Source organism: Candoia aspera, chromosome 6 (assembly GCF_035149785.1).
Source record: "Candoia aspera isolate rCanAsp1 chromosome 6, rCanAsp1.hap2, whole genome shotgun sequence".
Lineage (NCBI taxonomy): Eukaryota > Metazoa > Chordata > Lepidosauria > Squamata > Boidae > Candoia > Candoia aspera.
The window spans coordinates 45,811,445-45,827,822 of NC_086158.1; the positions used below are offsets into that span (position 1 = coordinate 45,811,445).

The 16,378-nt window shown below is 42.5% G+C and overlaps 1 protein-coding gene across 3 annotated transcripts in view; it reads left to right on the top strand.

Moving 5' to 3' along the window:
- DNMBP (dynamin binding protein) overlaps positions 1-16,378 on the top strand; it is a 62,940-nt gene that overhangs the window by 20,177 nt on the left and 26,385 nt on the right. For all 3 annotated transcript variants that reach the window (XM_063306973.1, XM_063306974.1, XM_063306976.1), the window contains exons 3-4: positions 9,228-9,350; positions 10,612-12,474. In XM_063306973.1, the coding sequence (XP_063163043.1) occupies positions 9,228-9,350; positions 10,612-12,474 (1,986 nt within the window). The remainder of the gene's footprint in view (positions 1-9,227; positions 9,351-10,611; positions 12,475-16,378) is intronic.

A 16,378-nucleotide genomic window follows, 5' to 3' on the forward strand; every position in this document is an offset into this window, starting at 1 on the left:
TGGTTGGGTTAGAAGTACTTCAGGAGCTGAAGCTAAGTAAAGAAAAAGGAAATTTCATCCTGGGCCTAACTAAAGAATAAAAAACTCTAAGTCTTTCTTTGCTGCTATCTAGTGTTTGATAAGTCAGTAACTCTTTTTACAAAAAATTAGAAATAGATGTGATTGGATATATATAAGCTCCATCCGAACACACTTTCTGCACTGTAATTAGTGGTAACTTTTCCTGTGGTTCCATGGGATGGGACTGAAATTTTAGCTGAGGAAACCACCAATCCCTGCCTTTATAAGTGTCACATGGTAGATCATGGCAACCAGCAATGCAGCACAACCCCATTCTGGATATGCCTTAAAGGTATGCTGTGCAATTTATGCTGACACAAGCTCCTTCTGGCTCCAGGACAGGAGGAAAGCTCAGCAAAGTAACTGTGTGGATGAGCCCATAGTCTCTGTGGGGCTGTTCAGGGGAAATTTTTCATCCCCTCCCACCCCTTTTTGGGGGGGGGTGTTTTAGTTTCTTTATTTAGTACTTTTTTGGACTTCTGTAAATGTTTGGGCTCCCACACACTTCCTGGTACCTCCATGTTGTACTTTTTGGTCTTGCAATTAGAGAAATAAGATAGCTATTAATATATCAGAAGCTTGCTTCCCTTTTTCTTTTTACCATTGTTTTGTTTCCTCAACCAGCCAAATGGTCCAGCAAAGAATATAAGTCTTAATATACTCAGTGCTTCATGAAGTGGGATCAGAACAATTTGGGATAGTTTTTAGGGCTGTGCCTGCTTTGAAAATTACTCAGAATGAGTGCTTCATACCTGGTACAGGCACAGTATCTCTCTACCTTTCATTAAAGCAACCCCTTGTTTTCTGTGCAAACCTGAGAGAAAGACTCCTGGTCACATTCACATTATGGCATGATTAAAGGTGATGGCCTCTCGTAAAGGTAGAGGAGGTAGGGTATGATTTCTATCAGAATCTAAAAATTTTACTTCTGTTAGTCCTTGTAATAATCTTCCCCAACCTGTTGCCTTTCAGATATGTTGTTGCTATTGGTTATGGTAACTGAGAAGTCAGGAGGTTGAGGAAGGCTGCCTTAAGCTATGCCCATACATGGATCTTCATTTGTAGTATATTCTGATGGGATATACTGGAATATTTGACCTGCCTACCTTAGCTTCTCTTTTAACCTACCCTGCTCTGTTAACGCCATCAAATAGTGAGCATGCATGCATTCAGGAACAATACCACTAGTGCATGTGTGCATACATACACATGTAGGAATTCTGAAATGTCAGCATCCATTTTTGAGTCCTTCTTCTTTTAATATCAGAAATCCTGTCTTTTGTAGCAATGAAAAATATTGTTAATTGCAAAAGACTTTTATTATGAGATGGAATTTTCACATCCATGCTGATAAAGGAGCAAGCTGGCCTGCCTTCTCAGAAGAGACAGGCTTCTTTTTCCCTAAACCTGCTTTGAACTGCCAATATATAGGGTTCACATGCAAATGGGGGGGAGGGGGGTTGGAATGGAAGGGGACAAATGACAAAATGTACATTGTGATGCAAGCTTTTTGTATTTGCGTCACGATGTCACAAGAAAAGAAGTTAGTAACAGAGTTTTCCTGTGACATCACAACACATATTTTATGAATTTGATGAAATCACAACTTGCTGCAGGTGCCTCTGGCTTGTTGCTTCTACAAAGATGGGTGAATTGAATCATGAAAATTAATCCTAAAATGTGGAGATAATTCTAAAATGGTAGTGTTGTATTATTTTGAGATTTGGTGTATAAAAGTTATTTACAAAAAGATGCATGCACAGGTGTTCATGTTATGAAACAGCAACATGTGCACTCACAATAATTGTTACTGCTCAAGAACTGAGTACTGGAAAAGTAGGGGAAGGATGTAGAATATGTGTCATTATTGACATTAAAGCTACCCCTCCAAAAGCCTACAGCTGTGTTTCTCAACCTCAGCAACTTTAAGATGTGTTAGACTTCAACTCCCAGAATTTCCCAGACAGTGTCATGTTCTCATTTCAATGTGCTGTTAACATTGTAACGTTTCACATGTCCTCTTCTGTTCCGTGTTCCTTCACCCGGGGTTTTTCCATTCCTTCGCCCTCCGTTGTTTTGAGGGCTTGGAATGTATGTTTGGGTTTGCGCTCCTGCTCAAGGTTACTTTCCCAGGCGCGTCTAACGGCTTCTAGCACCTGGGAGGGGGAGCGCCTTGCCTGACGAGGGATGGGGCGGAACTTGCTCACAGGCAAGGCTTTTAAGTTTGTATTTGGCGCGCTTTTGCTCATTCTCAGCTTTCTCTGTATTTGCATACTATTCCTTTAATAAATCAGTTATTTTTAAGCCCGAGCTTGTGAGACTGAGTATTTGGGATTAGGCAACCGTTACATAAAGCTGAGAATCATTTCATCCATTTTCCGCTAGCCCCATCCAATCGTTGGATAAGAGGGAACGCTAGCGATGACAGAACCTCAGCTTCGCGCAAGTGATGGAAGCGAGGAGGAGCGGGAGGCGGCCAGAATCCGGCCAGTGCTAACCTCGAGAGCGCAAAGAGCAGCACGTCGGGAGTTGCAGGATATCCAATTAGATGAGCTGCTGATATCCATGCAGGAGAGCCTCAGGAGTGAACATAGAACCATTATGGAAAGAGCACCGGGGAGGGGGTCTCCACAATTGTCCTGGGAGCCCGAAGTCCCCTTGTCACCGAGGGTGGTGGTAACCAACCAACCCCCGGAAGAGCCGGTCACTCCAGCTCGTATGAGGGCATTAGAGGATAAAATGGATTTAATAGTGACAATCCTTAAGGATCTACCCAGAGAGGCAGAGCCCACCCCGGAGGATTGGGAGGAAGAGCCGTCACAGTACCCCAGGCATAGTACCCTATCAACCAGGGGGAGAAGCAAGACTCGATCAGCCCGTCAAGGGGGTGGGCGAGAGGCAAGACCTCCTAGGGATCGACCACCCATGGGGGCTCGGCGTACGCTGACATTCACGGAACCGCCACAGCCAGCTGAGCCGGCAAGAAACTTCCCACCATTTGGAGTGAAATTCGATGGGGATCCCACAACGCTCTCCTTCTTTATCACTAATGCCAAGCATTATATAGAAGATTGGGGCCGGAACTTTCGGTCAGAACATGGCAAGATCAATTTCATTGCCAACAAGCTGAGAGGAAGGGCAGCTGATTGGTATGTGCAACTATGCCAGGCAGAGGCAACTGAGTTAGAGGACTTCGATGACTTTTTGTGGGCACTTAAACAGCATTTAACTGTCCTCTTGGGGCTTTCCAATACAAAGTCTTACCCTTTGGGTTATCCGGAGCACCTGGGGTCTTTATGCAACTAATCAATGAGGTCTTGCATGACCACTTATTTAAGGGGGTACTGGTATACTTGGATGATGTATTGATTTATACTGAAACCATATCAGAACCGTTACAGACAGCCATGCTGGCTGGGGAATTCTGAGAGTTGAAGTCCGTAGATCTTAAAGTTGCTGGGATTGAGAAACGCTGGCCTACAGAATGAAGTTTTGTGGAACTTTGGACATTTCTGTTTCTGTACCAGGCCTTTCTGCCAACAATGATTACTCCCACTGTGTGTGTGCATGGCCACGTGTGTATGTCAGAAAGAGAACAGAGGAAAAGGAGTTAAACAGAGTGAACAAAAATGGTAACCTCTGGATGTCACATTAATTGGCTGAAATGAACTGTGCCCATAAGAAGGCCATTTTGAAATAGCTTTCCCATTTCAATCAAGCTGTACAGCAGTCTAGCAACTACCATTTAATTGAGAACATAAGAAAGAAAACTTGAAGCTACCAGGAGAGGGAGCCATTCTCAACCCTCTGCAATCCTTGACTGCTCAATCATATGGCTCATCCTACATCACAGAACAGAAAAAATATCTAAGACATACTTTGCCTTCTGCCACTAATAGATGGGGAGAGTTAACCCTCTCCCGAACCACTTGATTAAATACACGTATTCCAGAATCTGTTCCTGCCCCTATTAGAACTAAGAGAATCATCACTAGAGATATTGACAAGTACAGCATGTGCAGTTGATGTCCTTGCAGTCCCATATCTATACAGAAAATATCACTGCTCCTTAAAGGACAAAAATCCTAGATACAATTATCATCTAGATGAATAATGGAAATCACATTTCTAGTAAAAAGAACAACCTGATATGGATGGAGTGAAGAGACTGTCCCATACAAAGGAAAAACAACGTATTGTCTCTCTCTTGTATGATAACCATTCCGTTGAAGAAGCACTGGAAGAAAGGTTGGATATTTTCTGGAAGGATATTAGGAATCAAATCCTTTGTTTAGCTATATTTCACTCCTTCCATGGATCTTTTTGTTTGTCTTTTCTTATGCCAGACTGGATCTGACTTATGAAATTAGACTCCCATTTTTGCTGAGAAGATGCTGGAAAATAATTCCATCATGAAGGATGGATTAGATCCAAGCAAAATAGAAGCCATACTAAGCATTTCCAGTTTGTCATCCAGTTACAAATGCTTGCTATTTTAAGAAAGAAGAGTATTAATATACAAACTGTTAATATGTTTTCTACTACAGATTAAGGTTACTATGGCAACTAATCATTTTGGCCGGGTGAAGAGGTTGAATTTAATTGTCCCCTTTTTCACGTGTTAATGGTTGCATTGCCTAAGGGAGGAACTTGCCTGAACTTGTTTTAGTTTCAGTTTCCCTTCTGTGTAGGCTTGCAGAGAATATGCAGCTGAGAGAAATCTCTCCTCTCAGCAAACAGCCTTTAAATATGTTTGTTTTCTGTAAATAAAATAGTTTTTATAGAAATGCCTGGTGTGTGACTTTTCTGATCTCTCCTGGGTCAAATGCTTTTCTAGCAATCTGCCAACAGGTTATGGGCCCAGTAAGCAGCCCAGTAAACCTAGTAAGCCCAGTAAAACCCCAGAGAGAATAGAGAGATCAGCTCCACACCTCATGCACAATTTAAAGGCAGGTAGCAAAGATCTGTGAAGATTTTCTTTGGAGCCACCTGGAGATTTTCCAGCAACTGCCGGTCTACAGGACAAAGAAGCCAGCTGAGGTGACTTGCAAAAGAAGGAAGAAGCCATGGCTACCTCCCAGCCCTCAGCGATGCCTCTGGAGCACCTATCAGAGACCAACTATTTGAATTGGGCCCTGAAGATGGAGATATATCATCGCAGAGAGAATCTTTGGCTGCCAATTGGTGAGCAACCCCCCCAAAATCCCAGTGCTGAATGGCTGAGACAGGATAAGTGAGCTAGAGCCACCATTATCCTGGGAGTTGAGGACAATCAGCTAGTCCACGTGCGAGGTATGCAGTTTGCAAAGCAACTTTGGGACGCTTTGAGAGACTTGTATGTAAAGGCAACAGCAGGGAGTAAAGTTACCCTGACAAAAAAGCTGTACAAAGCCTACCTTGCAGAAGGAGATAGCCTTCCTGAGCACCTGCATTATATTCAGCAGCTGTTTGTTGAGTTGCAGGAAAGAGGAATGGAATTTACACCTCTCACAAAATCCTATATCCTCCTGTCCTCACTGAATGAAACGTGGGACACACGGATTTGTACCCTGGAGGCTATGCCTGAAGCAGACCTCACCCCATCGTATGTTACACATACGCTTACTCGCTGAATGGGAGAAGAGAGAGGAAAGATCCCCCCCATCTCTTCTGGAAAGCTGCAGTACCAGAAAACAAGGGAAAGGAAGGGAACAGAAGCTGAGGCCACAGCACTAGCCAGCCAGCGATGCTTCACTTGTGGTTCAGCTGGACATTTGCAGAAAGACTGTGCCTTGAGACCCAAGAGTAGAAAGACAGAGAAGAAGAATACAAGGGCAACACAGAAGAAGGCTCTTCAGACAACCCAAATTGCACAGGTTGCTGAGAAGGGTAATTCTGATGTATGGATGTTAGATTCTGGGGCCAGTTGTCATTTATGTAATTGTAAAAGCTCTTTTGTGTCACTGTCTAAAACTGAAAGACAAAGTGTATCTTTGGCTGATGGGTCTGTGACCCAAATTATGGGACAAGGTGACTTGTATTTATCCTGCTTGGGAGAAACTGTAAAAGGTGTGTTGTATGTGCCAAATTTACAATCAAACCTTTTATCTGTGGCACAATTGGCTGCAACAGGGTATGTCATAACATTTAAGAAAAATGGTTGTGAGATACGTAAAAATGGAAAATTGTGTGCTGCTGGTATATTAAAAGACTCCTTGTACATTGTGCAAAATGCAAGGAAGCCAAGCTGCAAGGCTGCAGTTGGCAACACGCCATACCATGACCAATGTGTACACCTGATGCACAGGAGATTTGGTCATGCTAATTTCAAGTATATAGCACAAATGCCACAGCTGTCTGCTGACCTAAAGATAAAACCCTGTGATAAATACTTAGATTGTGTAGTTTGCAAAGAATGCAAAACACTAAAAGCTCCTGTGAGTAAGCACAGTGACAGAGTTACAAATAGACCTTTGGAAATTGTACACTCTGGCCTTATTGGTCCTTTTGCTCCAAGTCTTGGACAAGCAAGGTATGCAATGACAATCATTGATGATTTCTCAAGATACACATTTATCTACATCTTAAAACATAAAGATGAGGCATTTGAGAAATTTAAAAGTTTTGTGACATGGGCAAATGGAAAATTCCCTAGGCCTGTATCTGCACTCCAATGTGATAGAGGAGGAGAGTACCTTTCTCACACATTCAAAAGGTTCCCAGCTGAAAAGGGGATAGAACAAATTCTTTCTAACCCTTACACCCCACAGCAAAATGGTGTTGCTGAAAGAAAGGGCAGAACCTTGCAAAATGCGATGGAATGCATGCTTAAAGATTTACATTTATCTTTTAAGTATTGGGGAGAGGCAATATCTACTGCCTGTTAGGTACAAAACAGATTGTATAACTCTGTGATTCAGGACACTCCATTCCATTTGTTTTATGGTGTGAAACCAAAGGTAAGCCATCTTAGAGTGTTTGGTAGCACTGCTTGGGTTCATATTCCAAAACAACAGAGAAGGAAAGGAGGCCCCACAACAAAGAAAGCCATCTTTGTTGGCTATGAACAAAGCCAGAGGAGCTACAGGTTCATAGTGGGAGAGAAACTGATAATTAGCAAAAGCGCTTCTTTTGCTGAACAAAACTGGGGGAGATTAAATTCTAGCTCTCCAGTTGATCTGACCACCACAAGAGAACAGCAAGGACTTGCTGATGGTGATCTTTTGCCTGATGAGGACATTAAACCAGAAAAGCAAACTGAAGATCTGTCTGATGAGACAGATGCTTCTCAGGAAAGTGATAGGAGTCAAAAATTAAGCCCTGTATTACCTCGCAGATCTCAGAGGAGTAATAAAGGCATTCCTCCATCACGTTTTCAGGCTGAAACAGTAAAGGCTTTTCACATATTCACAGAACCTGAGTCTTTAGAACAAGTGAATGCTTTACCACCTGAGATTGCACAAAATTGGCATTCTGCCATGCAACAGGAGTTAGCATCCTTGAAAGAAAATAAAACATGGAAACTGGTAAATCTACCTCCCAATGAACGCTGTTTAGGTTGTAGGTGGGTTTTCAAACTGAAAAGGGATGCTGATGGCAAAATCCAAAAATATAAAGCAAGGTTAGTTGCAAAAGGGTTCACTCAAAGGAAAGATTTAGACTTTGACAAGACTTTTGCACCAGTTACTAAAGGTGAATCAATTAGATTACTGTTAAAAATTGCTGCACTCAAAGGAATGTCAGTTAACCACTATGACATTCAAACTGCATTTCTCTATGGTGATTTAAACCACAAATTATAGATGCAGCAACCCCCTGGCTATGAAAAAGGGGAGAATCTGATCTGTGAACTGCAGAAGTCAATCTATGGGTTAAAACAAGCTGCTAGATCCTGGAACCAAAAATTAGATGAAAACTGCAGAATTTTGGTTTTGGAAAAGGAAAAGCAGATCCATGTGTATATATGAAGAAAGACAAACAAGGCTGTATGTATCTGTGCATTTATGTTGATGATTTGCTGCTGTTTACATCAACAGAAAAACAAAGGCTTGATTTTGAAGCCTGCATGAAAAGCCATTTCACATTAAAAAGCTTTGGAACTCTAACAAATTACCTAGGTCTGGAAATACACAGGAAGAAGGATGGTAGCTTTCTGTTCAACCAAAGGGGAGATAATGTTAAAATAATGTGAATGGAAAGACATACAGAGTTGTCAAAGAAAATTGGTTTGTGTCTTATTCTGTAGTATAAAAAAGGGAGTGTTAATATGTTTTCTACTACAGATTAAGGTTACTATGGTAACTAATCATTTTGGCTGGGTGAAGAGGTTGTATTTAATTGTCCCCTTTTTCACGTGTTAATGGTTGCATTGCCTAAGGGAGGAACTTGCCTGAACTTGTTTTAGTTTCAGTTTCCCTTCTGTGTAGGCTTGCAGAGAATATGCAGCTGAGAGAAATCTCTCCTCTCAGCAAACAGCCTTTAAATATGTTTGTTTTCTGTAAATAAAATAGTTTTTATAGAAATGCCTGGTGTGTGACTTTTCTGATCTCTCCTGGGCCAAATGTTTTCCTAGCAATCTGCCAACACAAACTCACTTGGTGCTTCTATGGAATTTTCTATTTCAATATTTCAATTAACAAGTTTTAATTTTACTTAACTGTACAGTTGTGATAGTAGACAATACTAAGTAAGGTGGACCAATGGTCTGGTTAACCATAAAACATTTTCCTTATATTTGCTTATTGTTGGTGTTACCAATGGGAGTTTTCAAAGTTTATCAATTCTCATGTAGCAAAACTCAATTTACAAGTCAGGTTTGGGGTTTCCAGCAATGTACACTGTAGAGTTTCTTTATCTTAGCAAGCATATATTAAATGAGGAAACCAATGTATAAATCCCTCAGTTTTACAGATTTGACGACAGAATAGTTAGCACAAAATATTGTTTGTTTGTTTATTAACGATTTTTATATACTGCTGCACCTCCCACCATATCTTCAGTGTAAAAGGCTGGGAGAATCCTGACGAAAAGGGTGGATACCTCTGACAGCAGGAGAAAGATTTGTGGTGCTTGTATGTCATGGGTGAAGAATGAAGTGCATGTCAGGAGATAGTAGCACGTCTATCATCTTTGCTATTTAGGAATTCTTCTGTTCTATTGAAAATGCTCTTCATTCTTATCCATTTTAGGTCAGTTCCCCAGCAGCTTTGTAGAGTCTGTGGATGTTCCTGTTATGAAGCAAGGAGAGAAGCTATTTGTTTGTATCAGCAACTTTACTTCCCAAGAGCCTGGCAGCTTGGCCCTGCAGAGAGGTACTGGGGCATTCCATGCCTTCCTTGCTTTGGCAAAAGAGATCTGTAATGCTCTGCTCTCCTGTAGATCTCTATGTCAGTCCATCAAAAGGGATTCAATTCTGTGTCCTTTCTCCCTTATAGCTCCAGTGATAGTGGTCCACGGCCTTTTGCTTCCAGTACATCTGTACCTTAGTAGGCTTGCTGTCCTGGGAACAGAAGTCTGATAACCTCTACAGTCACTAGGATAGTTGCAAGAGGCCACATTTTCCAGCACTGGGACTAAAGTTGTTTGCCAGATGCCATTGAGAATATAGCACATCTTTCTGACTGCTTTGAGTTGAAATCTCTCTCTCTCTCTCTTTTTTTTGTTATAAAACTTTATTAACTTCAAACAAAAAACATAAAAATAAATATAAACTATAAAAAACAGAAAAAAAAGAGTTGAGAAGAAAAGATCAGAAAGAAAGCAAAATTAAGAATGCAGAAAAGAAAAAGAAAAAGAATAGCTTCCAAATTTTTTGGTACAAATATAAGATACATTAACCTCTTAATCTATAATTAACAATAGTATACAATATTTCTATAATCATAAACAATTCTAATAATCAAATCCCAAAATTAAAGTTTCATTTCTTTCAGTTTCAAGCAAAAAGTCCAAAAGTGGTTTCAAAGTAGAAATGTAGCTAGACAAAGTATTTTCTTTAATCAGTTTTGCCATCTCAGCCAGTTCCATTAACTTCACCATCCATTTTTCTATTGTAGATACTTGTAAGTCCTTCCACCTCTGTGCATATAATAGTCACTGCTGTTATCATATATAAGAACAAAGTCCCATGTTTTCATTCTATCATTTATCCATCAAACCTAAAAGGAAAACCTCTGGTTTCAATTGTACATTTATTCTGAGAATTCTCTGAATTAAAGTACATATGTGATCCCAATATTTCTTAGCTTTCTTACATGTCCACCAAAGATGATAAAAAGTACCTTCACACTGATTACATTTCCAACATATATTTGACACTCCCTTGTACATCTTTGACAGTTTATTAGGTGTTAAATACCAATGATACATCATCTTATAAAAATTCTCTTTCAGATTATAATTCAATGTAAATTTCAATCCTTTACTCCACATGTTCTCCCATTGATCAAGCGTTATATTGTATCCAAAAAATTTTGCCCATTTTTTGAGTTGAAATCTCAAGTAGGACTATAAGGGCAGGTGAACAGGGGTTGCCTGAGCTATTCTTTGAACATGTGTTCCTTGTCTCTGCAGGAGACCTGGTGATTTTGAATGATCCTGTAGCCTCTCCTTGGCTCAAAGGTCGAAGCAGTTGGGGAGCCAGTGGCTTCTTCCCATCATCGTGTGTTCGAGAACTCAGCCTCTCAGGTTTTAGCCCCCCATTCCCACCTGGCACAACACTGGAGATGCCATCCTACGCCCTGGGTCAGGCCCGAGCACTGATGGGCCTTTCAGCCCAGATGGAGGAGGAACTTGATTTCCGGGAAGGGGATGTGATTATCATTGTTGGAATTCCAGAGCCTGGGTGGTTTGAAGGGGAGATTCAAGGTCGCCGAGGCATCGTCCCAGAGGGATTTGTGGAGCTTTTGGGTCCCCTAAAAGCCAAGAGCAACCCAGATGAGCCAACTTCATCAGAGATTACAAAGTTAAATGGAGCAAAAGACACATATCCCCAGGAAAAGGAGAAGCTGTGGAGCGATGAGGTGGCATTGCCAGGACCTTATGGGATTGCCCTCTATCAGTTCCAAGCCCTGGAATCAGCAGAACTAGACTTTGAGGTGGGGGAACGGATCCAAATTCTGGGGGTTCTGGAAGATGGCTGGCTAGAGGGGGAAGTTCGAGGGAAACGTGGCATCTTCCCTCACCGGTTTGTGAGGTTGGAGAACAGCCTACAGTCTAGGGAGCAATGGAAATCTGAATACTTGCCAAAGGGGGTAGATTCTGATACAGCCAGTCTTCACAAAGCAGGTCCCCCTGGCATGTGGGAGGAGCCTAGATGGAGCTCAGACCATACTGAGGAAAAGATTTGTCAACTTCCTCTGATACAAAGGAATTCTTTGGACTCAGAACTAAAACAGAATGAAATACCAAACCACCAGAAGGAAGATTGCATTGGATCTGTTCCTTTAGAAGTGTCAGGCTCTTCCTCCCTAGATTCTGACAAAGCTGTAAATGGACTTTCTTCCATACCTCATTCTCCACTTCAGGTAAAAACTCAACACTGTGACCAGTTGGATAAGTCAGAGCCCATCCAAAGTCCCCAAATGTCATGGGGCCACTTGAAAGACTGCAAACACTTAGAGTGGGATGGAGAAGCTCACAGTCTGATCCATGAGAACATTCTTTGTGAGGACTTGGTTGTTTGCATGGATGGTCAGGAGCAGAAACCTAAATCCCATTCTTCCAGCTTCAGTGGGATTCATGAGAACCTGGACATTTGGCCTGTCTGTCAAGGTACTCAGGCTGAACACCCTCAAGGTGTGATCCATGGGGAGATCTGTGGGGACCTTGACTCCAAACTGACAGAGCAGTTGGCTCAGTTTGAACAGAGCCTGACAAATCCCATAGGCCATGGTGGCTGTGACACTTTTGAGCAGGACAATGTTGCCCGGCATTTTTCCATTCTGGATTTCAGCTGTGAGAAAGATATTGTACGTGGTACAGTAGAGAATACTTCACAGAGAAGAAAGGTGCTACGGCCACCACCTCCTCGACCTGCTACCCCTGTCTCTGCCTCACATTTGCCAGTAAGGCCCATCCTCAACGCTGCACCTCTTTCACAGGGTATTCCAACTTCTATGCGGCCCTCCAGGCCAGCACCACTTCCACCTCCAGGGAGCCAAAGGAAGAGTCCAGCTGCAGTTAAGCAGCAGCTGGGGAGCAAAGAGAGACAAGGGAACACTGTTGAGTCTGGAAGAGCATCTCCATGTCCTTTCCTGCTGAATCGCATCCAGGAATTAGAGCAAGAACTAGATTTTTACAGGAAGACCCACACAGAGATCAGTGCAACACTGGAACAACCACAGGATGAGGCTGGACAAGCTGAAACACTAGAGAACCTGGACTTCTGTGACTGTAAAATGTCAACTCTGTGCCTGGAGCTACAGGAGCTGAAGGGTGAGTATAGTCAGTCTTGGTGAGGGTGGATGGAGAGGACAGGACCCTCCCCCCAGCTGCCTTTTGCATAGGTGGAATAAAGAAAGAGAAAGTAACAGGAGATTATGTTAAACGCCCCATTCTCTCACAACATCTTACTGGTTTTTAAGGGGCACAGTAATCTAAACTGCCTCTTGCTCTTCCAGGAACTTTGGATGGGGCAAGTATTTACAGAAAGGATTTTTATGCTCAATGTCCCATAGTGTCTTTCCAAATGAGGCCTCAGGCTGTGGAAGACTGTATTTTCCACCAAAGTATCCCAGTAGACACACAATTTGTGTGTCTACTGGGATACTCTGGTGGAAAATACAGCCTAGATGTCTACATTTTCTGCTCACAACTTTCATCAGGTCAAACTGTTAACTTGAGCAGTGGTATTATGTAACGCATTAGTTATAAAAAGTTTTTCTAGCTACCCGTTGGCTTCTGAGCATGTTGTTCACTCGCTGGGTGTTTCTGCGCAACCACCATGGCATGCTGTTATTATCACAGACCCACTTAACTTTCTTCAGGTGTTCAAAAATAAAAAATAGGTAAGAATAATGGGAATGCACCCTCCTTTTACTCCTGGTCCCTTTTACTCTGATTCTGTCTGTTAACAGTGAAACCCTGTACAGAGAATGCAAATAAGTAAAGAGCATGCAAACAACTCACCAAAATGTATATTTAGGCTAAATGTCCATATGAGTTCTTATATATATCCTACAACTCAGTGTGAAGCAGAATGGAATGGATTTATGCAAAAACGATGGTTCATTGTTGCAGGAGGATCAGTACCAATAGCAAGTAAATGAGGGGGTTGGGGTTGGGGAAAGAATGAAAATAATGAAGTTGTTCTGAATCTCAGGAGCATGACTTGCTGCCAATCACTGTGTGCATAAAGTATGATGTGCAAATACTTTCCATTTTCACTGATGTTGCAACTATAAAATTCATTTGTGGAAAGCCATTAGTGCTTGGATCTTTGGAAAGATACACTTTAAAAATGCCTACTGTACTGCCTCAGATCCACTGAGTGAATAAGCTACTGGGCTCATTTGGGTGCTTTGCATAACTGCGTAATTGTTTCTTGGTGTTTTCTTCTTCCTGCCCCCGCCATCTATAATGGTTCATTCTGTGATTTTGATCATTTTTATGGAGCAGAGAGACTTGAGAAAAGTAGACACGGGCTGGTAAAAACGTTAGTGACCATAGAAAGACAGAAACACCCCCTTCCTGTTATCTTCTTAGAAAACCTGCTAATTAGGTGTTCTCATGTTTTTCTTTGCAATCCTGTGAAGTGAATTGGCCTCCTATACAAGCTGTTGAATTCTGCATTAGATGCCACAATTTATTTTCTGCAGTTTAATCATTCCCATGATTAAACTGCAGGGGACTATCAGGGACATGGAGTAGCTATCTAGGGTTTTATAGGTTTGAGACTGAGCATGTGAATTAACTGAGCTCTGAGATATGAAGAGCATTCAGACCCAGTGCTGTAATATTATGCATGTGTTTGGGCTTCTTGGACGGAATAGAATGGTTCATTGGAAAACGGGATATGACATACATCTGCGGACTTAATGCTGTCAAAGGGGTGAATGTTTATGACTGTCAGTTGCATTTGTGAGTAACGGTTGATGCAGGGTGACTTAGCCAAAACTGCCTATGTTTCTCCTACAAGAAGACCAGAGACAGCTAAAGGTCCAGATTTGGTAATTCCCCAAAGCTGTTGCCTTTTTTTAAAATGTATTCCCATACCCAGAGGTCCTCATGTGATACAAACACATAAACCGCATGCTTAGTTTTCCTAAACCAGGGAGCCCTAAAGAGAGGTCACTTGCTCCTGCCTTCCGCATTACAAAGCAGAGAAGCCGGTTTGGGCAGGGCACTGCTCCAATCCACCAGTGTGGTACTCTTGTTACTCATTACCTGCCAGCAGCAAGGAGAGGCTGTCGGAACTTGCTGCCTATTGAGTACGAAGGTTGCACGGCTTCTCTGTTGCTGGCAGTTAGTCAGCGCTGCCTCAGGGGTGAGGTGCAAGGAAAGGGTAGTTATGAAGGAATGGTAACCTTCTGAGGAAGGGAAGGGGGTGGGGTAAGGTAGGGGCACACCAGGAAGAATATGAGCATTTATTCTGAGTCCAGAAGTCAGATAATCTCTCCGGGACAGCAGGCCTGTCTCTCACAGTTCCTCAACCGTGAGTACAAAGGCTACAACTCTGTAAGGAGGGGAAAGATTGCTGAGGGACATGGGCAAGATGGTGGCAGCAAAAACTGGAACAACAAATATAAAATCAGGGACCTGTATGGTGTCATCAGACCTGTGAACAGAGTCTGTGGCCATTTCAAGAAGGGAGATAGTGGGTACAGGGTCCACGATGTGACCAGAGACTGCAAGGACTATGTGGAGGACGGTAAACAATCTGTGGACCAGAGGAAGATGAATCTGTATTTGGAGCATGAGACAGGAAGCAATGATTATCAGGAAGAAGACGGCTACTATACAGACGGTGAGAGTGAGACCAGAGTGGTTCACAAGAAGCCTTTTGTCGTGCATAAGGGTGGCCAGGACGCGGACTTTAGATTCTCCAGAAATGCAGAACATTTGGATAAAAACCATTGGAAAGGAAACTGGAATTTCAGTGACTGTCCAAAAGAAGATTGGAACACAGGTAGCCATAACTTGGATGGGCGTGATATGAAGGGAAATGACAGGTATGTGGACTACAGCACTGAGTGGAAGTACTTTGAGAAGCCAGAAGGCTTATTTATGTTATGTGAAGTCTCCCACAATACCCAACATTCAGGGCTGGTTTCTGGGAGCTGCACCATGGATGTTATAAATCACTCTGCCCTAGAAGATCCTCCACCTTGGTCCTTGAGACATGAGAATGGCAATCAGGAGTTGGACCCTGGATGTGAAATTGCCAGGTCACAATATGTGGCAGATACCAAAAGGATTGAAACTGCAGCAGATGTACAGGTCTGGAAGGGTGGGTGTCCAAGGACACGTGCAGGACGGTCAGACTGGAGTCTGGACTGGGAGGATGAAGTTGGATGGGCAGGTGGCACAGAAGCCTGGCAACGGAACAGCTGTTACCGGCGTACAGCTCCCAGCGCCCTAAGGCACCATATAAAAGAAACCCAAGGTAAGTGATGGGGGGCAAAGGATTGTGGGGCAAAGACTACATTATTTAGATGTCTACACCTTTCCCAACCAGCCAGGCAGCCCCAAAACAAACACCTGCGTATACCACAGCACTGGAAAATGAAGTACCTCCTGTAATTCATCAGCAATTTAATAGAAATTAGAAAATTGTTTCTTCCACTGTAAACAGTAATTTTTGTACACTGGGCCTGGTTTCCTTTGAGCCTGCTCTTTCTTTTTCCTGGTTGGGGTAGGGAGCTACAAATTAATACTCCCAGCATTAGCAAAGTTGCCTGCTAAGCTCCCTTTCTAGGTATGGACTGGCCTCCAAAATAATCTTTCAGCTCAGGACTGGATCCTAGGCAGTCCTTTGAAACTAACTTTGCATCTCGTTTATTGATTTAGTAGTTAAGGTATTGGACAAAGATTGGGGAGATGCAGGATCTAGTCCCTCCTCAGCCATGGACCTCACTGGGATATTTGGACCACTCCTTCTCAGTTCAATCTCCCTCTCAGGGCTGTTGTTGTGGGGATAAAATAAAAAGAGAGCTGTATGTGAAGTTTCTTGAATTGTTGGGTTCTAAATCTAAGCAATACATACGATAAATTTCCTGCAGAACTTCTTGGAAGTTTTGGGCTGTGAGATTCTTGCAGTTTGTTTGTATTCCATGAGTGTGTGTGTGTGTGTGTGTGTGTGACTATTTATCTGTCTTGGATTTAGAGGCTGCCCAACTCT